General features: G+C 35.9%; 1 protein-coding gene across 5 annotated transcripts in view; it reads right to left on the reverse strand.

Annotated features, from left to right (window-relative positions):
• Positions 1 to 24,983, reverse strand: part of BNC2 (basonuclin 2) — a 340,578-nt gene that overhangs the window by 235,669 nt on the left and 79,926 nt on the right. For 3 of the 5 annotated variants that reach the window (XM_042804706.1, XM_033004208.2, XM_042804708.1), the window contains exons 1-2: positions 13,691 to 13,765; positions 12,295 to 12,495 (exon numbers count right to left, since the gene is read on the reverse strand). In XM_042804706.1, coding sequence (XP_042660640.1) covers positions 12,295 to 12,495; positions 13,691 to 13,699 — 210 coding nt within the window. In that variant the 5' untranslated portion in view covers positions 13,700 to 13,765. Of the gene's footprint in view, positions 1 to 12,294; positions 12,496 to 13,690; positions 13,766 to 15,450; positions 15,615 to 24,983 lie in introns of those variants that run through there. The other 2 variants (XM_042804707.1, XM_042804705.1) reach the window with 2 other exon arrangements.

Consider the following 24,983-nt stretch of genomic DNA (forward strand, 5'->3'; position numbering starts at 1 on the left):
TGGGAATTTGTGATGCTTTACTTTTTGAGACCATTGCTGTCTATGCTATGAGTTAAATTATTTCCTTCACTGCCTTCTGAAAGATTTCATTAATGAAGATGTAGATTAATGAAACATACATTTTTATGCAAGAATAAAATTGCATTTTAAAGTAAAAAAATCCTGGGCACTGAGTTATTGGAGATTTTTTTTTTTTAAAAAACAGCTAGCATATATCACGGTGTTTCTCTTAAAAGTGTAATTAAAATTTAGAAGAACCTAGATTTCAAAGGTCATAATTCCACAAATATTGCATTATTTCAAACTAGAGTACAATGCTCTAATGCCTTCCCCAGATTTTACTTCTACAATTACTTCTTCACTTAGTATGCATTTTAGATGTGCTCCATCACAGAACAAGCAGAACACGAATTACCTCTTACTGAGAAAAGACTGTAGGAAAAGTCCTCAGATCAGTTCTGTGATTATAGACTATACTTGTATTGATTTCAGTGAGAATGGGACCAGGCACTTAAAATTAAAATTTTCTAGCATTGTGAAGTATTGTTTTTCCGCAGAAACCTTTGTATCAGCAGTAGAGCTTGAGATACCTTGGTCTTGACCTGTAATAGTATACTCACAGGCTGACTACCTCAAACAAGCTTTTACATTGGAAAAAACAGAAAGGAAATCTTTTAAATAAACTGTCAGGTAAGGATGATGTAGGAAATTCACTAACCATTTTTACTGCTGTCTGAACATTTTCAATACTCTTGGTTGTGTTCTAAAACCCAGCTTTTACCTCTCTTCTTAGACAATCAGAGTGAGAAGCCACTAATGAAACTACCCTCATAAACAAGAAAACACACCAGTATCTACCTTCTTATTTTTTTCCTCAATTTTTAAGGAAAAGAAAACAAAAAATGCCACTTTACAGTAAGTGCTATGCCAAAACTGGAGAAGTAGCATTTTCCTTGGAATGAAAATTCACTTATCATGAGAGAGATTCTACATTTGCCAAGTTCTTGTAAATAACTTATCTTTGAATTGCTAAATACTAATTTAATATTACAGCACATGCAACCAATTTTACTTTTTAAATATTTAAGGGAAGACAATGTCTTCAGAATGCTACATCAAAAGGTAAAAAAAATATACATTTCCAAGTGAATTAAAACGTTTCAGTTGTCTTTCTTATTTATCCCTGCAGAGAAAAATCAACAACTCAGTAGATTCCAGAGCAGTATTTCAGGAGGTCTTGCAAAATAGTGTAATAAAATTCTATTTAGATTACTTTGTCTTTTGTGTTTAAAAGTATTTTGTATTCTAGGAAAGAGGGAATCCAAGTGGGAAGAAACTGGAAATTATATATGGCACAAGACAAATACAGTCATCCATATACATTTCTTAATGCAAACCAGCGTTTTCTATTCAGCTATCACTATTCTAGTAGAAATCCAATTTTTTTAAAGAAGTAAAACAATGAAAAAATGTAGTAAGTAAAATCTATGATAATGAGATCGCATGTCCAACAGACCAATGCCATACTTTATTTCTATACATGAACAAAAATATGTATGGTTAGTTAACATTTTTTTCCTAGCAGAAATGAAGTGACTGATAGCTTCCAGGTTAAAATTTATTTTCCTTTAACAATCTGATCATTCTTTCTCATTTCCTCTCTCTTTTCCCCCCCGTCCTGAACTGAACTTTAGCATTGCATTAACAATGGACTGATGAATAGGAGGATCTATTAAAATGAGTAACTCACTGTATAAGGTACTCTTCTTGCAGTATGCTCCATCTGCATAAAGCCAATGTTTTGGTGTGCTGTCTGCTGCTGTAACCAGTTCTCTCCCAAATATCAATGAAGCTGTGCATACATTTTATTTTTTTATGCAAATTATGGCTTTGGAGAGGTCATGCCTCAACACCATCAATTAATAAGCAGCCAATCTGTGATATAAAGAACATATTTATAATCATCAATCACCTCTCATATCATTAGATTGTTTCCAGGGCATTATAAAAACCATTAAGTATCAGGCATTTCTTTATGGCATTCTAAATAAAGATGCAGCAAAGCATATGAATAAATCTCTTTTTGGGGAAGCTTGTATAGAGAGCACTTTTCCTGCTATCTTTAAGGACACCAGCAGTTAAAGAATGAGCTGTTTCATAAAACTGTTTGTACACCGATGTTCAAGTTTCACTTGAGGGACACGGTAATTTAGAAAACGAATTTTTGTTTAAGGCTTTGGATGCTAAAAACCCCCACCCCACACCAAACCCTGAAAAAACTCCATCAATAAATGAAATTATTTAATCTTTAAAAAAAAAAATAGAATCCTTACAATTTGTAGCACACAATTTGTACACAGCTGTGATGTTTTTTCCTGGCTTAGAGACAGTAAGCCAGAAGTTGTTTTTGTTTTTCATACCTCCTTTCCACAACCCTTTCTTCCATGCATTCTAATTTAAAAGAAAAACTAATATTAGATAAAACAACACATAATTTGACAGCCTACCAGTTAAATTCTGACAGGGTCAATAAAATGAGAGCTTGCAGGAGTCCCAGATGAGGAACACTTTCGTGAATGCCTCCATTGTGTAAACTCTCCGTATATCCTGCCTGCAAATGACAGTCATATGCCACCAGCTGCAGGAGGCATTCCAGCAATGTCAACTGCTGTGGGGCATTAAGGCAGGGTAGACGAGTTGGTACTTCTTTACATTTTTCCCTGGCTAGAGTAAAGGCTGTCATGCTTAACTCATTTAAGTGATATTTTTCTAAAGACTATGATATTTATTTAGAAATGTAAGAAAATATATAATTAAAGCCTGCTAATGGAGCTCCTCATTTTAATAGTACTTTTATTATATACAGCCAGCTGGAAGTAATTATTTTTTTCTTTGCATAGTCTTCATTAGTTTGTATCTCCCTCCTCCCCAAGACATCTATTTCAGATGTTGTTATCAAATTTATGTATTTTAAAAAGTAATCTGTCCAGGGATCAAACAGCCACTAAAAGTTACGATAGAAAATCTGAAAAACCCTATGTCCACTACTCAGAAATACAGTCGCTACCACTTCTGAGGAGACTGTTTTCCTATGAACTCCATTTTACAAACTGCCATAAAATTTAAGTTTTAGAGAATTCCTGCAAGGAAAAAAAAAAAAAAAAAAAAAAAAGGAAAAGAAAAAACAAACTTGGCACATTTTTAATTAAGAACTAATTTTTAACACATTGATACAGGTCTGTGGTTTTAATTGTTTTTTAAAATCCCACTGATGTCCAAGTTGATTATTTTTTGTCTAGGAGTCTGTGTAGAAAAAAAAAGTGTTCAAGCATTCTATGAATTTAATTTTCCCATTTTTCTTTATATTTATTTTGTCAAATAAACACAAAGCTCATATTTCAGCTATAGAAATACAAATGTACTGACAGCTCATTTTTAAGTATTAGCAATGCCTTAATTAAGAAATTGTACAAAGTAGAGATCAATCTGAGATGCTTTTCAACACCTGTGATAAGCCAGGGCATCACGTATTTTTATCATGCTCTTGCACACAGGCACAATGAACTACAAAACACTGAACTCTTTGCATGTCAGCACCTACATTCAGCCATCCTTGGAAGGGATGCTTCTCCTCTCTGCCCCTCATCTCTTCCTATAATCCCTTACAATCAAGATTGTTTTAATTATTCAATTACTACCAAGAAGAGTTTTTCTTTTAATACACATTCAGATATATATACAGAGGAAGAAAAACTGTAGGGAAAGAAAAATGAGGAAAGGCATAAATAAATAAAGGATATCAATAATGATCTATCATAAAATGACATTTTGCCTTTGTACTTCCGCAGGAGCCGTAACATCTCACAAGACGTCCCTCTGAAAGCAGTAATAAAACTGCAGTACAGTACACAAGGTCTCGTATTCTGTGCAGGCAAAGGGCAATGAATATGCTAAAAGGAAATCAATCTGCATAAAAAGATCTGACAATAACATCTTCAGGTTTGTTTGGTTTGCTTGTTTTTGTTTTTGTTTTTGTTTTTTTTCTTTTCCTTAATGAGAAAACAAAGAAGATAGAACACTTTGCAAAGCTAAATTTTTATATAAACAAGAATAATTACTTTGTTGATTAAATTACATTTTATCCTACTGTGTTGCTACTCTTCCTATGGAAAAGTTAGCAATTCCAGTCAGCAAGGAGACTTGTAAACATTTCATGTTGAATTACACTGCCCAAATTTCATTTTGAGATTTCTGGTTCAAGAAATTCAAAACTTCAGAGGCAAACTGGAAGCAACCATAATTTGGCCCTGGCTTCCAGGGTAACCCATGAAAAACTGAGCTTTCAGTAGCTTACACATAAAATCATACAAAGGACCACAATGTCTGAGATTTTAACGGAGAACCTGGTTTAATTTCTGGATTGTGATAAAACAGAAAGCCAGGTTTAGATTTCTTTAAGGAAGTGCAATGGCCAGGTTTTTTTGTTTTGTTTTGTTTTTTTTTTTTTGGTTGGTTGGTTGGTTTGGTTTGTTTTGGTTTTTTTTGTGTGTGTGTGTTTTTTTTTTATTGTTGTTTTTTGTTTGTTTGTTTGTTTGTTTGTTTTTAATGATGTTCATCTCCTTCGCATATAGATAATAAATACCCACGAGCAACTTTCTGTACCACTGTAGAATCTTGTCTTGCAAAATACCTGCACATTTATCTTCATAAAAGTTACACGTGGACAGAAGGCTTACAGAATTGAGCTCCTACTTACGACTCACTCTAAAGCCTAATACACTGCTATCTGTAATTCTGTAACTAAACTATATGCTGTCCTTGATGCATGACAGGGCCTCCAATGACATGAATGGAAAACACATGCTTGGATCACGATGAGGATATGATCCTTTATATTCTATTTTCCTCTCACTGCTACACACCAAATGTTGAATTGTTCATCTGAAAAGAACTACATTGTATGACATTTTCATTCAAACTGTTCAAAGCCAGAAGTATTGCATTTTGAAGTTACTGATCTTTAAGAAATACACTATGGAATGCATGGAGAAAACACATATGCAGTGAATCAGGTAATCTATCTCCTTCCCTGGAATTCTGGTTAAACAAAGTTTAAAAAGAACCATCACTAATGAATTATGTTCATCAAGTTTTGTCTCACTGTTCCCCAAGCTGTTCAAAATTACTGTGATAAAGAAGAGTAATTAAAGCTCTTTTCAACATTAGTCGCATTAGGTATCACAAAAAATCAGAGATATTTACCATGCCACTCAATTTCTTCTATAAGGGGCATATTCCAAAACACACAGGTAGGCAGACTGCAGCACCAATCTCTACAGACATATTTGTGTTGTGGTCCATTTCCAAATAAACATCATCTCAAATATCACAGTAAGTTTACCTGCCAGTGACAATACATTACAGCTTTAATGATAACCCCAGTATAAATTTTCTTACTTTCCATAAAGCTTCTTAAAGTATCACTCATTATTCACTTTATAAAAAAAGCTTGCTGACGTTTGTGTTGTGCATGGGGAGGAATGGCAGGATCGTAATCATGTCATTTTCTCTTCTGAACTCCTGTGCTCTGTAAGTGGCAGATGACATTCTCCCTTTTCCTTTGCACAAGTGCACAGATACGCATCATCGGTAGAGGATGGGGATGCAATGGCTTCCCAAGAGAGTCAGAATAGCATCAATTGTTGGCAAGTTCACACTGATTAAAGCAATTCTGAGATGCTCACCCCTCAACCCCCTGAAAGAGATGGCCTCTCTATAACAAAATGTTGTGTGACACAGCCATACAAGTGGCACTGTTTTCTTTGTCGGTGAAGGAAAATCATTTAGAAAACAGTTGTCAAGTATTTCAGTAAGGGAAAGGAAGCATTAGGGCATTACTATAATGAGTGGGGTGAGCAGTAACAAAGCAACAGATGCTTGTCCATAGGCTGGTGTACAGTCTCTTATTCTGGCCATTTGTTAGACAGACTGATGTTAAGCTAAAGAATGTATTTTGCCTCACTGAAAAACGGTATATAAACACACAGACTTTCATTTAATAAAACTGCTTTTTAAGTTTACCCTTTTCTACAGGACTGGGCAAAAAATAAATCTCTTAATTACAGTTTATCTAAATGCTGAAATTTTGTCATTATGCTCTCTGAATTACAGTAAAAAGCTGCATTAGTGATTCTCTTTCTGAAATAAAAGATTAAGAGACAGCAACAATGAAATTCTCCCTTTCTCTCTCTTCTCTGTTTCAGCCTTCTCTTTCTTGAGTCAGTATGATTCATCACATCCTGGGTATACTAGGAGCCCCAAGTTTGGAAATTCTTCTAAACTGTGAAGAACCATTAGTCTACAAGGCAAATCCTTTTACAAAAGCACAGGCAATATTGTTTGAGAAAAATAACTGAGCATATAAAGATATACACAGCATATGTTTTGAGCATTTCTAGTGAAAAGTAAAAGCTCTTTAAAGCTTTTGTTTCTGATTTTACTTTATGACTGCAGTTCTGTATCAGTGAACAGAGTGTTCCTGTGCAATCTGCACAGTGTCACAACGACCTGGCAAATGCGAATGCTTTCACTATCACTACAGTCCTTGCAATCTTGCCTCAGCTGTGACCCATTCACTTTTGCCCCAACTTCACTAAGATGCCTTACTCAGCATCTAATTAGTTAGGGAAGATTTGCCTTGGCTCTTAACCCTGACTCTTATGAGCAGGAGACTCTGCTGCTGTTATATACCAAATCTGTTCTGTCACTACATTAATCAAATCCCCATAAAACTATACATGAATCAGTAACTACTAAAACTCAGAGTAGGGAAACAGAAAATAGAAAACTATACATTTTAAAATGTTAAACACGAGTGCTTATTGAACAATATATTTGAGCATGTGCTTTAATACATGCTTCAAAGCTTCATGCAGATTTTACAGTTTTGTGCATACATATCTCAAAGTTAAGCAAAGATCTGACAGTGCTCTTAGCACATCATCAACTAAAATATACAATGGCACAAATATGTTCAAACACTGTATGTATATACGTGCAAGACTAATATGCATAGAGAGGAACGGGAAACATTTTGCTACGTCTTAGTTCTCCTGCAAATACTGAACACAATAAGAGAAACTATTGAGAGGGGTTTTTTTATTTTTAATCGTGTATATAGCCATATATCTAACACTGCACGTACTTGTGTGTCTAGTGCTAAATGCCATACAAAACATCCTGCACTTTTGTCATGTACAGTATTTTCTAATGCCTCTATCCTGAGGCACATCAGAAGCAGAACAAAATTCTTGATGTAAATACTTTTAATTTACTAAAAGGTCATGAGCTATTATATAAACCATGTTTTACCAAAATACCCAATAAAATTAAAGCAAGTGTCTGAAATGAGACAACGTAACCTGATAAAGCTTCTGAATTCATACTAGCACATGAACTTACTCATGAACAGCAACAAAAAAAAAACATCCCACCTGGGGTCAGCTAATCTTTAAAATGGTGTGATAAAATATATATATATTTATATAAATTATTATGTTTGCTAACACTTACTGACAAAGGTGATTGTTAACTACCGTAAACTACAAAATGCATTTTAGCAATGTTAATCTTCCTCCCAGAATGTTCCTAATAAATCAGTGTATGGAATTATAGCCTGTTGTCAAATTAAGTTTGAACTCTTTTTGCATGTACACTTATATTAAAAGAATAGTTATATGCTACAGTAAAACAGTTAATTACTTAATAAATATTAAAATTGCATACAACCATTATGACCAGCAACCCAGAAACCTTTAAAAAGCTTTCACCTTCAATCCATTAGATATTACACTACACTCCTATTTCTCCTATTTTTAAATACTGGTTCAATAAACAGTTTATGTGCCTAGGTCTACATCAATGTTAGGAACTATGAGACTGAAAAATACAAGTACAGCTCAAAACAGGTAGTGCACATTGTATACAGTTTAATATTTCTAGCAATATAAATGCATACTCCACATATTGTAAGTATTATTTCTATTTCCTTGGAATAAGCATGCATTTATGCAAGGAAAAAAAGTTAAATTTACTGTACCATATCTCTCATGAACAGGCGCGTCTATATTAATATACATCATTGATTTAATTTTTAGTTTTCTTGGCTTCCCGCTCACCTATCTAGAAGTGATTTCTCTGGTGATAACTAACACATCATGCTAATGAGAGAATCTAATGTACAATAGAGAAATGTCACTACTAATAATATTTGCATGAAGTTAAATAAAGCAACTGTAAGAGAATGTCAGACAGTTGTTCTTTAATAAGATACAGTTACACAATGAAATTATGTTGTTAATTTTGTTACATCATTGAGTGAATCCTAAATTACTATATAATGATGCACAGATCCATTTATAATTCTGATATACTGCTTTTTCACTGTCACATTGAAAAAAGCTTCTGGAAAGGCTATTACCTATTTATCTTAAACAGATTAAACATACTTCTTTCTTAACAAAAAGGTACATGGCTCTGGCATTTTGTGTCACTGTGGGTTACAGCCATTTCTCTTACGGTCTCATTTCTGAAATGACTTAAAAGTATTTCAGAACATTACAGCCCTTAAGGTAACTAGATGAAGAAAAACGACATTTCTTATTCTGACAAATGCACAAAACATTTATGAAAGCAGACAATCACAAAAGCCTGCTTTTTTCAATCAATCAAATCCAGACCTTCTTTTCTGTTGTTAGCAACTCCTTGCCAGAACTAGAATGGGCAGTGGGTGCCCTGGACTTAACCAAATGAGCATGGAAGAGAACCCAAGGGTTTCTGCTCATTCTCGACCTGTCACGGATCAAAGTGACCCAAAGAAGCACTCCTTTCTAAAAGTTAAGATTTATGCCCTTTGAGGTTATCAGACTTTCTTCTGTATACAGAATGGGATGACCCCTTTGAAGCGAATCACACACTTTTACGTGGACAAAAGGTGCATAGGCAAAACAATGCATTCAAGTGACTATGTCATAAACTTCTCACAGGTAACTTATGAGACTATTCCTCTTCTCATCTCACTCCACCAAAATCTAAATTTGCTCTATAATGGGGAAACGCTGTTTTCTTGCGGTCCCACTCTCTAAGAAAATAATCAAAAAATAAATACCATCATACATGCTATTAATAGCCAAAACCTGTCCAATCCTAATTTTTCTAAGACACATACAATTCTTTGTCATAATGAAGTAGGTTTTCCTTTTATTCTGAAAAAAGTTATTCATTCCTATAGTATGCAAATAGCAGTGCAGTGTGAGTTGAGAGGTAAGAGAAGGGAGGGATAGAAAGATTTTGTTATGTTCTAAATCATGCTTCTTGCCATGCTCCAATCTTTGTACTAAAAACCTGCTTGAGATTAAGTTATAACTTCAAGGAAAAGTGATGGCATTTGGGGTTTGTCTGCTTCTAAAAAAGATGTGGAAAGTCAGCATTATACTTTGAAATTTAAAAACCAAATATCTCTAGAACTACTATGTATAGCTGGAAAAGTTTCATTAAACAGTTCTTTCAAACAATGCCAAACTTTGCTTATAATTTATGTACAATTTGTAACTTCATGTTGTTTGTACTCATGAATACAATTTTTCTTAAAGCATAGGAAAAATTTCAAAAATACTTACATTTCCAGAGGATGTATTGAAAATAATTAACTAATAAATGGATGAAAATAGGTAACAGAAGACAATATTCAAAATTTTAATGATTTAGAGAGAAAGATTGGCACTTAGACATAGATTTGCAGCTGCACTTGCACACAGCCTGTGCTTACAGTCTGTGCGAGCTAGCAAGTTCTAACAGCCTTAACAAGTAAGAAATATAAAACAAAACATTGTCCTTAAAGAGGAGAGAAATGGGTTTAGCAAAATAACTTACCCTCCTCTTAAAAGCATGATGAAAGCATATTTGGACTGAATATGTTTAGCACATGATAAACAAACAAAATATGACAAGGAGATTAACACTGTACGCAAACGCGTTAAGTACAGACTTAAGAAATAAATCTGTTCGACATTACCACCTTTGCAGTGCTACTGTATGTGTATTTCAATGGAAGGATACACACCGATGCAGCATCTACCACACATTTAGTCATTTAGTACATTACTTCTTCCATAGAGAATACAACATGACCATGCATCTTCAATAATGTACAAAATCCAGCTAGTACTCGAGAATTAGCTCATTTAAAATATTATTTAAAAAATAGAAACTAAACAACCTATCTTACGTGCGTAAATGTTTGACTTGGTCTAATCAGCTAGTTGTCTCAAATTATTTGACACCCTTACACATTGTGATGCTCGTTTATTTAGTTTTGTTTCCTTTCTTTGTCAGTGTTGAACATTTTCTAGTATTCCAGAGACCACAGAGGCCAAATCTGTTTGAAAAGGTCTAATACTAAACAGGCAATCTGATACTATCTATGTGGTTCAATTGTCATTTATCAATTGATCGTTATCTGGATCTAGTTATGTTAACTCTTTTGTGACCGAAATGGAAGGAACCTTTTCTCCACTGCAAAAATTTAATCTTTTTACTAAAAGAATACAGCAGCTAATTTGAATAACTGCTTTCCATGCCATTTCTCAATATCAGTATAACCAAATATGTTATGTATAGCAGACATGCATACAGCTGATAAGGCTTGTAAGCAGTGCAGTAGTAGTTCACACTTCCTAGTGCCAAGCAGTGTTTTTGAAATGTGCATCTCTACCAGGAAATGAACTTTTTTACTTTCAAGAATAGGAAATTGAACAGAGTTGCTTATTTGCCTTATGTTGATTACATTCTATACCAGCATACTGTATCAGCAGTAATCAGGGTCCCTCTACAGGATATATCAAAATATTCCTTATTCAAATGCCTTCATCCTATCCTGAGCTATATTGCTTAAACCGTCGTCCACAGACAACCGCTATTGGTTATTAAATGTCTGCTTTGGAGTTTTTCTTGGCTTTAAAGTTTTTTTTTTAATTAAATGACCGTTTTATGGCCAGTATTCAGGCATGCTTTGTTACTGTAAACTATAAAAATCTAATTACTTTCCCTCTCTTTTCTTACAGTACAACACCTCTCAGGTAAATGAGTTCATTCATCTTATATGTCCAACATTAAATAAAAGTCTAATATTAATATACAAATCATTTACTAACTCCTCTTTTGGCTAACACAATATTTCAATTACTATCAGTCAGTGTCAGACCATAATTGGAAACTAGTTTTCAGAAAGGCAAAACGTCCCCTGGTAGGGAGTCACCCTGTTAAAAACCTCCAGGTTGAACTTCCCTCCCCTGCTGGAGCCCCGTCCAAGCTGAAAGTTTCTCCCTCTCTTTTTTTTCCTTTTTTTTTTTTTTCCTTCCCCCACCCACTCCTTTTTCTTTTTTACCCCCCTTTCCCTTCACCCTGAAGAGCCAAGCAATTGTGCAAGATTAGCTACAACACACAGGGCGCGTATCACCAAGTGCATGGTACAGAGACACTGGCTCCTGTGATTAATTATCAGTTATTACTGGCCTTGCAGTAACATTTTCGCTTTCCCGTCAGAACCGGCATACCAAGCTGCCTTAAACGCGGCCCCTGGTGAAGGAGCAGCTCTGGGGAGGACGCCAAGGCACAGCTCCGCAGAGAGGGGAGGAGAGGGAGCGAGCAGGGAGAGGGAGCGGGAGAGGGACCCGAGGACTGAAACTGTCTCCTCTAACGACCCCCAGCTCCGCGCTGGCAGCAGCTCCAGTAGGACAGCTCGCTGCTCCTTCCCTCTGAATAAAACTGTGTTCTGCCACATGAAGTCAATTACGCCGTTCTGAGGGGCCCCCTAAATTTAGTATCAGTTTGATTTGGGGGCTTATGTACTCAGGAAGGGAGTTTTGCTGGGATAGCAGATACTTTTATTTATGGGACGGGGGGAGAGCGAGGAGAAAAAGACTGGAACAAAACAAAAGCAAACAAAGAAGGAAAAACGGTTACTACGAGCAAAGCTCTATTTGGAAACTTTAAAACAAATGCTTTGCTTTGCTTTTACTTAAAGCTTTAATATTTTTTCCTGTTTCAAAAGGGAGCCCTTAGGGAAGCAGTGAAGTAACCATGCACATTCCAATGACATAGTTATGACAGTTCAGAGGCTAAGTATGTAGTGATGAATGAAACAAAAATGAAACATGGAAAGAAAGAGAAAAGGGTGGGGGGGGGGGGGGAAGAGCACAAAAATGCCATGTTTTAAAATAATTGAAAGTAACGTACCTGTTGGGACATTCTGAATAAGAGGTTAGTGTCAGTGTTCTGCCATGTCCCCATGAAACCAGAGTCGGTCGCTGCCGTTCTTGTTCCGAACTGCATGGAGTTGTCAGTGCAGGAGTCTCTTAAAGTCAAGTCTCTTGCCCTCTTTCGCTCTCTGTGTCTCTGTGTGTGTCTGTCTCTCACATCCACTTCTGCCTCTTCTGACTGAAAAGTGAAGGTGGATTTTTTGAGCCTCTTGGCAGCCAGTAGCAGGAGTATAGTGTAGTTAAGAAGCTAGCTGCACTGTGCGTTTCATTTGGGAAGGGGGGATTCAGGGGAGAGGGTCAGAGCTTCTTTCGCACCTTCAGCAGAGATACCCCTATCATTTATGCATAGATTGTGACTCCCCAAGCTCGCCTTTGCTCAGTTTAACAGCTGCCTGTCAGGTGTGCATGCAGCACTAAGGAGACCCAACCATCAGCTTCAAACTCTCAGCCACTGGATGTCATTGGATAGCAGAGCAAAGAGTCAACTGCACTGCTCCACTGTCAGGCACCAAATGACATCCTGCACTAACCCTTCAGTCTACAGATACACAGATACACACACATGCACATTCTCTCTAAGTAGCACAATGATCAGAGTGAATTGGGAGAAAGAAAAGGCTGTGGCCCTCTCTCTGTCTCTGTTTTTCCTCAACAATGCTGTCAAGTACAGCATGTAATATCTGACACTTGCCTACCAAACACAATTAGCAAACCTTAATAAAAAGAAAAAGAAAAAAAAAAAAAAAAAGGAAAATGCAAGCAAACAAGCAATTACTCTTAAATACAGTTAATATTCACTTAGAAGTAAAACATAAAAGTTGGCCTAGTTTTTTCTAAATATTAGTCAGACAAGAATTGTGGGATAGTTAGTTCCTATCCCAAATAAAACTCTTACCAAAGACAGGAAAAAAGACACAATCTAATTCCTTTATTCCTTTTCAAATAAAACCAGAAAGTCACATCTCTCACACCCCTCTCTTCCATTTGCCCACTGCTAAGTGTCTTAAGCAGCATCACGAGCAAGAAAGGACGGAAAAATGAAAAAGCTAGCCTTTTCTTCCCCTCCCCCAAAAGATCAAAAGTAGTATTTTTGTTTTTTGTTTTTTGGGTTTGTTTGTTTTTTTTTTTTTTTAAGTAGCTGGTTGAAGCAGATACAATACACCTTTAAAATTGTAAAGAACAAAGAAATCACAGAGGAAAAGAAGCCAGTCCCACACAGTTAAAAAGTAAGACAAAAGAAACAATATTTTTCCTTTAAGATCTTTCTTCTGTACGTAAGGTACAGTACTAGATACCAGAATAAATAATACTACAATACTGGTTTTAATTACAACAGCTTTTTAAAGTGAATCTTATTTGAAAAATTCTCTTACCCACTTCATCCTTTACATACAGACAAGAAATCATAACTGCAAACTTCATAAATCTAAAACAAAATTCATGCAATCTCATAAAAAAAGCCAGAGTATTAAATAAAAAAAAAAACAGCTATCCTTTCCAACACAAGGAACATTCATCTTCTAATAAAATCTACAAATTTAGGAGGACAAATGTACCACTCACTGCTTTTTTCTTAACTCAGGAATAACAATAAACCTCACTCTCTGGAACAACAAAAGAAACAGAAGAGAGCTTCAGTGACAGCTCTGTGTCATTAGTGTGCAATGAGAAAAGATGAGAAGATGTACACTGTGTTGACACAAATGTGCCTTCCCCTCTAGACCCTACATCTCTTGAAAGCTTTTCTGTTAAACTTTCCTCCAGTTCAGCACCATTAAGTACAAAAAAAAAAAAAAAAAAAAAAAAAAAAAAAAAAAAAAGTCTCAAAAGCAGCAAATTCAATATCCAAGAAGAAACAAGCAAGAACCCCAATAACTGTTGCCTTAAAATATATTAAGTCCACCTGTGGTCAATGAAAATATTCTCTACTGGGGAGGGGAGAATGACACTTAGAAGTCAACTGTGCCAACAGTGGCTGTACCTTTACAGCTAGCTATTAGACCCTCAAACTCCCTCTAAAATTTGCCAGCCTCTTCATTTCTGAAGTGGTGGCACTCAGTGCCTCAGTCAAGCTGCATGCTCAGCTTCTGACCTTCCCACTAATGGCTGTTATTTGTGGGAGGCTTAAGGACACTGTTAGTAGCAAGCTTCCTCCTCTCCGTTCTGCATCTCTTGCGTGCTCTTACTCGCTCTCTTTATCTCCACCTCTTACCACCCCCCCCCACCCCGTTCTTTTTCCTGTCCTGCCGTCCGCTCCTCTCCCAGGGAACGAAAAAATCACATGCCTGCATGCACACACACACGCACACATGCACGCGCGTGCACATGCACATGCACACACAAAATCAACTGGCATGCAGCAGCAAGCACCTGCAGTAATAGACTCTTTTATTAAAACTGTTATTCTGCAAGACTTGAAATTCCCGGTGGACCAGGCCATGTCAAAGCCGATATAATTAACTAGAGGCTCAGCAATGGATCAATTACCAGACAAGCAAGTGATAGTGAAATCAATGAAAGATCATCAGCCACATTATCAGTGTTGCAACTCATTAGGGTAAAACTGAGAAATGTGCTCAAAGCGAGCCCAAGCAAGGTGGCATTACAAAACAAAGGGCTAATTTGGAGACCCTGCTGTGAACAATCTGTAACAGAATTAGCCCTTTTTTCCCTTAAACTGCAGAGCTCAGTAACGAAATGTGACAGACTGAGAGAAGCAGTTTATTAAGACACCAACTCCAAGTTTATTTAGTTCATAAACTCTCTCCTAGAAAATCAATACAGCCTGTACAGGGTTATTAGGCTGACTAGCTAATACATCCAAATCTGGTCTTCCGAAGCAGAAATCCTGGCCAGAATGCTACAACCTTACATGAAATCTAAGCACATTCAGATCACTGTATCAAAGGAGGACTCTCATTTAACTGTCAAATGTATGACTTCTACATCACAGCTTCAGAACATTTTAAAGAAAGAAATATTTCCCCCTGCTAACTAACATGACAGAAAAGAAACAAAATTTAGTCTGCCAGTTCCAGTCCAGCTCAGGTCATCCTTAAATTTATGGCACCTACACAACATTTTGTTTGGCACAATAACGCCAGCTTATAAAACCAAGAAAACAAATACTTACTGAATTTCAAACAGGGATGTGAGAAGTGGTAGTCGCTAAGGAGAAAAAAGTAATCATTGCAGGAAAGATAGAACAGAAGTACACCTCCTACAGTAGCAGATGAAGTCACCTTTAACTGTATAGCAATATGGAGGGTAAAAAAAAGAAACAAAAAAGAAACAAAACCGACATGAAATTTAGCAAAAATTGTAATAATCAGAGTTCACGCTAAGAACCCAGTACTTCCCTATGTAATCTACTGCACTCTGCTTATTGCTGTAATTCCTTTGGAGGCAGAAATATTCTTTGAATCATCTGTGGGAAGCACAGGAACTACTTGTTAGTATACAAGTTTGGCACAAACTGAGTAGAACAGTATTTTTTCTCTCCCCTTTGGCTAACTCATATGAGAATCAGAAACGGCATAGACAAGGTAAGGGCTCTAACAGCATTTAAAACAAATCCTTTTGAAAGCATTTTTAAAAATCTCATTTTCAATAGATTTTTAATCAGGAATATGTTCTGCAAGTATTTTACTGCTATCCAATGGCATTTGTGCTGAAAGATAAAAGGATCAGTGAAATTATTTTACATTTTCAGCTCCTGGGAATAGCCGGGTGCTGAATAGAAGAGGTGGCTACAGAATCCAGGTTCTAATGGAACTTAAAACAGAGTGCAGTTGCAGTTGTCTTGTTGTGTTTTTGAGAATTTGAAGTGCTTTGTGAACCGAATGTGATGTTGAGTTTGTTTTTTCTTTTCATTTTAACTAATACTGATTACTTACTATCAAATACAATTACATTACATGTACGGCTGTGTGAATCTTTTAAAAATGTAACATTCTTGATTTTGTCTCTCCTCTTGAAACTACCGATACAGAAATGCACCATATGGCAAGAAAGCATAGGAAAGGTGATTACAGAAAGCCCATGTGATGCCAGTAAGAAAATCTAGCCATCAGAATGTACTATATAATATAAACATATTTTTTCTAAATTCCATTATTCTGATCATTTAAGTGTTAATTAGTGCAGTCAAAGGGTTAATACAAATAGTTCAAAATGACTAAACATTGAAAAAATATCTAATTTTTTCTTCCAATTATTCTGTATTATTAATTAATCTGTTTAAACATGCAACAGTTACTATCTTTTTAATGTTCAATAATATGTAAACTCTTTAAAGAGATTTTTGTTCCACGTCTCTGCTTTAGATATTAATCAAGAAAATAATTACAGAGGAATTTAGTAAAAAAAATCTACATGCATATAACTATGTACTATACATGTACATTCAATGAGGTCCAATTAGTTGGAAAGAATTTGCATTTCAGTTAGTATGAGCTAACAAGACTGTAGGGAGACAATGCAATCCTACTAGCAGGGCAAGAAAGAATGGTGTTTTTCTGTAAGCATTAATTCCCATAACTGATAATTTTAAAATGTTACTGATCTTTACAGTATTTGTTTTTCAAACATCTAGGAGTTCAGTATAAATGTTTATATTAACTGTATATGCAGCAGTGTCCCTGAGGCTACTCCTGGGGAAAAATAAAAAAAGATAAAACGGTGAGCATAGATTTATTATTTCTGTTGATTTAGTATTTACGTTTCTATTTAATGATAATTATCAATCTGTTATTCTAAAGGAGCATTCCTTACATTTGTTGTTCATTCTCAGGATTCATTAAAGGTACTGGGAAAAGATTCAGAAAAATCTATGTCTTTTTATGCAATTGTTCCAATTTTCAATTGCAACAATATTTGCACACAACATACGCAGTTGGTGATCTCCTATGTGTATACGTAGTTTTCCTAAACCCCTGTACCCTTGACTGACTTACTGGATAGTACCTGTAATTCCCAGAGTTCATTTTGCTGCAGATGTTAACAGTTTCTGTAATTTGTAATGACAGTAAACTGTCCTTTGCTCTTCCCTTATTCACTATTCATTTCTAGGCTTGGTTAAGTACATAGCTGGGTTAAAGATCAGTGGTTTTTCATGTGACACATTCTGGTATTGATCTAATAGCTCGTCAGGACAAAACTGTCCCTGTTCTTGCCAAAATAATGAAAATGGCCCTCCACATCGCATGACAAGCAGCCCTTCCTTGTGCTGAAACAACAAAGCTTATATAATTGAGCTGTTTTAAAGACATTTTCTAACTGAGCATTCCATACTGCCTCCAAAAAAGTGTGTATTTCAGTGAGTAAATAGAGAATTTTTCTATGTGTAATGATAATGTGTGAGCAGAGACTCTAACGATCACGCTCACACTTCACCCATGGATAACAACAAAGTTGTGAATTGTGTCCTATCAGGAATATAATCTCATACCTGAAAATTATGCAAAACCATCTTTTTGGTCATATTCAGAGAGGTCGTGATTCTACTGTGGAAATGTCATTCTTTATCATTCCCTTCTCCCTAAGAATTATATAAGGGACTCGCTCTGCAACATCTGTTAGACTCTATGAAATGTTAACAGATGTCTAAAAGGGAAAAAAAAAAAAAAAAAAAAAAAGGGGAGGGGGGAATTAATAAAGGAAACCTCCTCTGAACAGATAATCCACCCAAATTTCCATATCCTAAAGAAAAAAAAAAATGGCAGCACTGTATTTTCTCTGAAACCTGTCATCCCTACTTTGTAAAACATTTTTGTATGAGTTTAATAGGTAACTACTGACTTAAAACCAAAATGCATAGGACTGATTATGTCATCATGCAACAATGAGACTGAATACTTTTTAGCCCACTGTGTTCCAAATGTCCTTGCTGAATCCTTCTTCTCTATCTTATCAACAGTATTGTGCATTTAGGAATCTGTTTTTCACTTTGATTTGTAAGCCTAATTCATACAGATTCTGGAAGTGTCCACATCGATATTTTACATCTTTTTTTTTTTTTTTTTTTTTTAGGACGAATTATCAAGTCAAAAGTGCTTAGTATCCAGATCTTCAGACAGTTGAAGCATGGCAGAACTTTTCCACATCAGTATTCATGTACAATTAAAAATCTTATTTTCAAACCTTAGCCTACTCTAAATTGGTTATTTATCCTATATTTTTTAGACAGCTATTTAATATATTTCACATTACACATTAGGTGATGTGACAGGATCTTTATCCTCAGAGAAAACTTTTGATTATGAGTCGGAAAGTGTACATTCCTGTTACGAAAGTTTCAGTTCTTAGCAAGCTGTCACACTGCAGCTGACCCTAATCTCACCTTTGCCAAAGTATGTATCAGCACCCCATACCACAAAACCCTTACAAAGACTGCTGTGACACAACACTAGCAAAAAGTGAGGTGAAAACTGTGTCCTACTGCCTGGAGATAAAAACCTCATCAAGCAGACATCAGGATTTTAGTCTCTCAGCCGCTATCCTTTAACAAGTTACAGAAATAAAATAATAGTCAAATACCAAAAAAATTAAGCACAAAGACAAGACATCGACATCCATATATGCTGTCCTTCAGTATTTAACATGATTAGAGTGTGAATGTTGGCAGAGATGCCCAGTTGCAGGTTTGGGGGATGAACATAAACATGGAGGATATTACACATATTAGAGGAAAGTTCTTGTCAGCTGCAGGTGATGAATAATATATACTTTTGTTTTCTTGTTTTGCTTTTGTTGTGTTTTTTTGTTATTTAAACAAGACAATACTGGGAGATCAAGTCACCTGAAACTCCTTTTTACAGGGGAAATCACATCTATGTGTCTTGACTTTGTAAGGGAGGTATGTCAAATATACTCATTTGCCAGCTCAACAGAGGAGTACACAAGTGAAGCAGAGAGAATCAAAGAATCGTTATTACAGTGGATATACATATGTAAATGACAAAATACAGGTGAAATGGAGAATGCAGAAGGTTATAGAAACAAGTAACTTGAAAAAAACCTTCTAAAACCACACAATCTAAAGCCAAATAATAGCAGTTAGTTGATTGGGCCCATTACATTTTCTAATTAATTACTTGCTGTTTAAAAGGTATTCTACACATCAGCATGTCATTTAACTAGTAACAACCAGTAAATATATGTGGATAATACACTAAACTAAGAAAGTTAATGCTTTTCTCAGAAGAATTTTACATACCTAGCAAAAATTTGGTGCAAATCCCTTAATTTGCAGAGGTAAACAGAGCAGCTTGTTCTGCACATACGGCAAAGTTTCACATCTAGTCTTCATTTCATATCTGTGTTTCTGTGTGAGTGTTTTTTTTTTTTTTGCCACAAAAGCATCTATTTATTACTTAATTGTTCATACCAAAAGGTAAAAGAGAACCATGTTAAGGTATGAGAATCTGATTGAAAGCACAGTAGATACAAAAAGCTCCAAGAGACTTTGATTTAAACTGTGCATCTAATGAAATGTCTGTATGGCCCACCACTGAAATAATAGTGGGATTCAGACATTCTGGTTTTGATTTACAAGGAATTAAAAGGACAGAGGGCACCTGGCATGCCATATAACATAGGAAGATGTATAACACAAAAATAAATTTATTTCACTTTGAGAATAAAATGTTTCAAAACCAGTTGTATCTGCTGAGACATAAGTTCAGGATTCAACAGAAATAATAGCAAGCTCACAGCAATTGTTAAAATAATGCAACAACCCAATTTATGTAAGTCATAGAGAAAGATAATTCAAACACTGATCTGAAAAGCCACACATTTACACATGTCTACATCCACAGATTATCACTATACTGTTATACAGGTGTACTATTATATTACAGCATCTTTCAGTTATTGATTATCTGGGGTTAAGCAAGGTTTATACTTTTAATATACTATCAAACTCAGCAAGTTTTGCTGTTCTTTTCTGAAAAACATCCTGAAACTGTGGAAATTGTCTGCTGAACACTAGTTTAGTACAAGATCTTTACAAAGCAATTTATCCTCTGCTAGTTAATTTCATTATTCTCATTCTTTTAGTAAACTGTCTCTATAACAAGCAAGGTCTTCAGATCCCACAACAGCCTAAAGGGTTTAAGTGTAGGCTAAGCTTATGATCTAATTATTCGATAATACAATCTATTGTGCTACTTCCTAGTAACAATTATTTGGTGTCTAAAACATAAGTCTGTCATAATTAAATAACTAAACTGACCTAAAAATCCTGTTGGTTTATAGAACAGCTGAATTTTAGATGGATGAAAAGACACTTCATGCACAAATGCAAGTCTGAATTACGAGCAGCTATGTTTTTTCTAATTACTGACTCATTCACAGTACACAGAATTGCCTGAACTGCCCGGTGTCCTACTAGCTCTCTGGACAATTAGGAAAAGCTGCATTAGCAAGAACTCAGCAGTCTCTGTCTCACTTTTCTCTGGAGGACTGGGGAAATGATGAGCTCCATCACCTGGCCAGCAGTAGCAGCAGCCACAAAGTCACCTCAGGGACTTGGACAAAGAGATTCATCTGCAGCCTTGGCAGCGACTAAAGTATGCCTTACTAACAGACAGTCACACGACCACACACTGGCACAAAGTCCTTTCATTAAGAGCTGTTGTCTAAGTGACCTGTCACAGAGTTTCATAAAGCAGCATTAATACTGTGGGCCAAAATGAGATTGATCTTTGAGCTTCATGGTCTCCTGTTGACAACAGTGCATTATAAAACCAATACTAAATACTTTATAAACAGGTCTCCCACCAGTGTATTAGAGGAACAGTGCATATTTCATGCCCTATAGTTAGGTAGCCACATATCCATCAGACAATTAAATAATTTATAAGATACTCAGAAGTGCAGTAAGACTCAATAAACTTTTAAATACTTATGAGCTACTATTTTGTTTGAAAACATACCAAAAAAAGCCCCAAAATACCTGCTCACATGCTGAGTACAGATCATCAGTAAAATTCAGTTTTTATAATATTTCACCTGAAATATCCTCATTGCACACAAAGAAATCTAGCTCTCCACTCAGTTAAAAAGGACACTCGCTAATTTAAAAAATGTTTTATAAATTTCCTACAATATTACTTTCATTACTCTATATTTAAGCTCCCTCTGCTTGGCATCAGATCCCTTTTCTGTCCTTTTGTACACTGTGACCAACATGGCCGCAAGAACCTTCTCCTCTGCAATGCCTGCCATCTGGAACCACCCTGCTGCATTTCTCTCCCTCACTCTCCATCTATTTTCAGCCTTCATCTGGAAACAATATGTCTCTGTTCTCATGTATATGTCTCTTAACTTCTAGTAAAAAGGAAAAAAAAAAACCTTTTTAATTTTATTAACCCTGCACAGTGTTTTGGAGATAAAGTTTGTGTGAAAGATACTATACAAAGACATTTCTTTATTAAATCACAAGATTGCAGGGACAGAGCGTACAATAAAAAACGATCTAAAAATACTTCCTATTCTGTTAAATTTAATATAAAAGACAATGTTTTGGGTGACTTTGTTAACAACTGAGTTCAACATAAAATAAAAAAAAAATAATATTAGTAATTCATTCACGCTTTCAGGAAAAAGATGATGAGTTGGTCTACTCTTCAAAAATTGTGGAAAACATGCAGTTCTTACAGATAAATACATCTGAAAACGTCCAGCACATTTAGAAGAAAATCAGAATATGTACTTCTCTTTTCCACCCCATGGAAAAGATGTTCTCTGTGTTGCTACCATAGTAGATGAAGAGACGCTAACTGCATATAAACACTGAAAGCACATTCCTATGATATTTGCATACTGGTTATGGCAGCAATGTAGGAGATATAAACAGGTTGAGCTCCTATAATAATAAGACATTATACAGGGCAAATAAGCTTGTTACTTCCTTGGTTCATCTTCAAAACACCAAAATGCTCTTTATGAAGAATCTGAAATTTTCATGTATAATACTCTCTGAATCTCTGTTAAAATGAAACTTGTAAGCAGAATTTCACATTATTTAAGATATTCTGAGCTGGATGTCTGCAAATTTATCTAACTCACTTTAAAAACTGAAATTTCTCTTGCTGGGAGTAGTTCCCAAACCACCACAGGCGTGGACCTTTGTATAGTATTGCGGATGCCATGGTTTCACAGACAAGCCACATTAATACAAGCTAGCAAGCATCTGGAACCCACAGCTGTGTGTGCTCCAGCCCCAAAGCACCCACAAGTCTATGCCAATTCAAACCCCTATTCCCAACCCACAAATGAACCACACTGGTTTTCTTTAGGAGCCAGACCTGAAATTGAAGCTTTCGGGTTTTCTCCATTCACACAACTGAAGAGAGAATGGGAGTGTTGGAAGAAAAGGGGCAAATATGCTCTAAAGGAAAATCACAATAAACAATCCCTGTCTTGGCTTTCACATATGGCCTACTTGGGATGAGCTGACCCACAGGGACCTTAAAAATGATATTTGAAGACTAAACCAGATTTTGTTTTTACAGTAATTGCAACAGATCTATAAGGTTGGCACCAAAGAAGCACCAACAAGTCTATTTGTTATGGAAGGACCAAGGATTTGGAGGGGTGGTGTCAGAGTGGTGTTCAAGGATGGGAGAAAGGACTGGAGGGTGTTCCAGATATTAGTGTTCTTGCTTAAGCCCTCATATGTAGGACGCTCCTCTGCCCTTTGGTCTGCATCTAAAAGGCACAAAGACAGTTTTAACCACCACTTTGCAAGAAAGCCCCGTGCTACACCTTCAGTAGTGTTAGGAACTTTATTACATGTACAGTGGAGAAGAATTAACATGTCCTCCCCCTTACTAAAATACCTTGCATCCTCTGCAGCACAATCCTTAAACCTTTCTGAAGCCAAATAAGGAAAGGCAGATACTTCTGAGTTACTTCAGCCTGAATGTTTTAAGATCTCCCACTCTGTACTAATGGGTCCTAAAACAAAAAGCTATGCCTGTTACTCATTTTTATCCCTGAGATGTGGAGTTTCAGCCTTTTACTTGTACTGTATACCAAACAGAAGCTTCTGCTTTTGGACATAAGCATTCTAGCACCAAAGATTAAATTACTTTTCTTACTACATTTAATCTGAAAACTGGGCTTGCAGGTTCCTATGGGGTACATAAATGACCCTTCAAAAACCTGCCAATTTTGCAAGATAACTTTTTCTTCTTTATGGCAAATACATCTTGGAAACACAGGCAAGGTTCAATCACAACAAGAAGTGATAGTCCCCAGAACAAGATAGTTACTTGGAAAATGTGAAGAAAGGACACTAACATCAACTGATCTCTCCCAGAGTTGGCTGATGGGGAGTGAAGAAAGCCCTCCCTCAAAAAGCATTCATCCCCATTGATGCATATGCTCTGAAAGAGGACAAAGACCCAGGGCAGGGAAAGGTAACAGTATGGCTGAGCATCAGTGATACCCACCAAGCCCCCTAGGGATGCCAGCAGTTAGACCCTTTCTCTCTCCTTTTCCTGACATCAGTGTCACTGTTTTAATGTCCACTGAGACTAGCAAAACTAAGCATCAAAAAGAGTAACCTATTACAAGTATTAGTTCAGGTTTAATCAGCCAGTTGTACACTTAAGACAGAACTACAGAGACAGCCATTACAGTACAGGGTAATTCTAGTATGATAACTATTAATTCTCCTTCATCCAACTCACTTCCAGGATACTTGTGAACATGTTAAAAGTCAATCACAAGAAAAAAGTAGTTCCACTTTAGGAAAAGGATGGATTGGATTCTCTCTCACTGAGAGAATGTCAGTGGTCTATGCCCTGTTGTCCAAAGCTGCTAAACAAAAAGCTTTAAGATTTTCTCTGCTGATGAGCTGCTGAGTAAGCATTTCTTAAAAGGTGATATGCAGCTCAACAAGTTCAGAATAGCACAAAAGCATTCCACTCTCCACTTCGATGTTAAAATTGCAAGCTAAAGCAAAATTTGGTGAGTGTAAAGATTTTTAACTTCCCAAAAATATAATATTCTCTTGTCACTATAAAGGTGTCTTACAAGCAAACAGAAAAATAGGACCTTAAGTAAAACTGCAAGAAAGGAAGGTATGTCCTCTTTTCCTTAAAAGATGAAAATTGTCATAGGAGTACATTTGGATGGAAGGAGAAATTCTGACTTAAAAATTCAAAAAAATGCTTTTTTTTTCTTTTGCTAGAGGAGTGATCCTCTAGGATTGAGCCTTCTAAAGAAGAAAAATCTCAGTGAGTTTTAAATCAAAGAGACTAAAAGAGTAAAGCAATGTAGAAATTTTAACAATGAAAACTTTTCCTATGTTCTTACTCCCTCCTCACATACAAGATTAATACAAGAAGAATTGAGAAAAAATAAAAAGCTGCCAAGCCAAGCAAAATCAGGGCACAAGCAGGTTTATTTGCTTTGCAGGTCTCTTTTCAAAAGGAATACAGGATAAGCATCAATGTAAACACATGGAAGACTCTATAGTATCATACACTTGACTTAACAGAAGAGCTAACTGTACAAAGGTAATTGAGGTGAAAAGAACACCTAGAAAGCATCAAAGAAAACATCAGCTGTTTTCTGTCAATTAATGTAGAGTTCTTAAGAAAAAACTAATCTTTTACATTTTCTTTTAAGAAATTAACCTTAAACTCTCAG

The sequence above is a fragment of the Tyto alba genome, unplaced genomic scaffold, assembly GCF_018691265.1.
Source record: "Tyto alba isolate M040663 unplaced genomic scaffold, T.alba_DEE_v4.0 Super-Scaffold_42, whole genome shotgun sequence".
In the NCBI taxonomy this organism is placed as follows: Eukaryota; Metazoa; Chordata; class Aves; order Strigiformes; family Tytonidae; genus Tyto; species Tyto alba.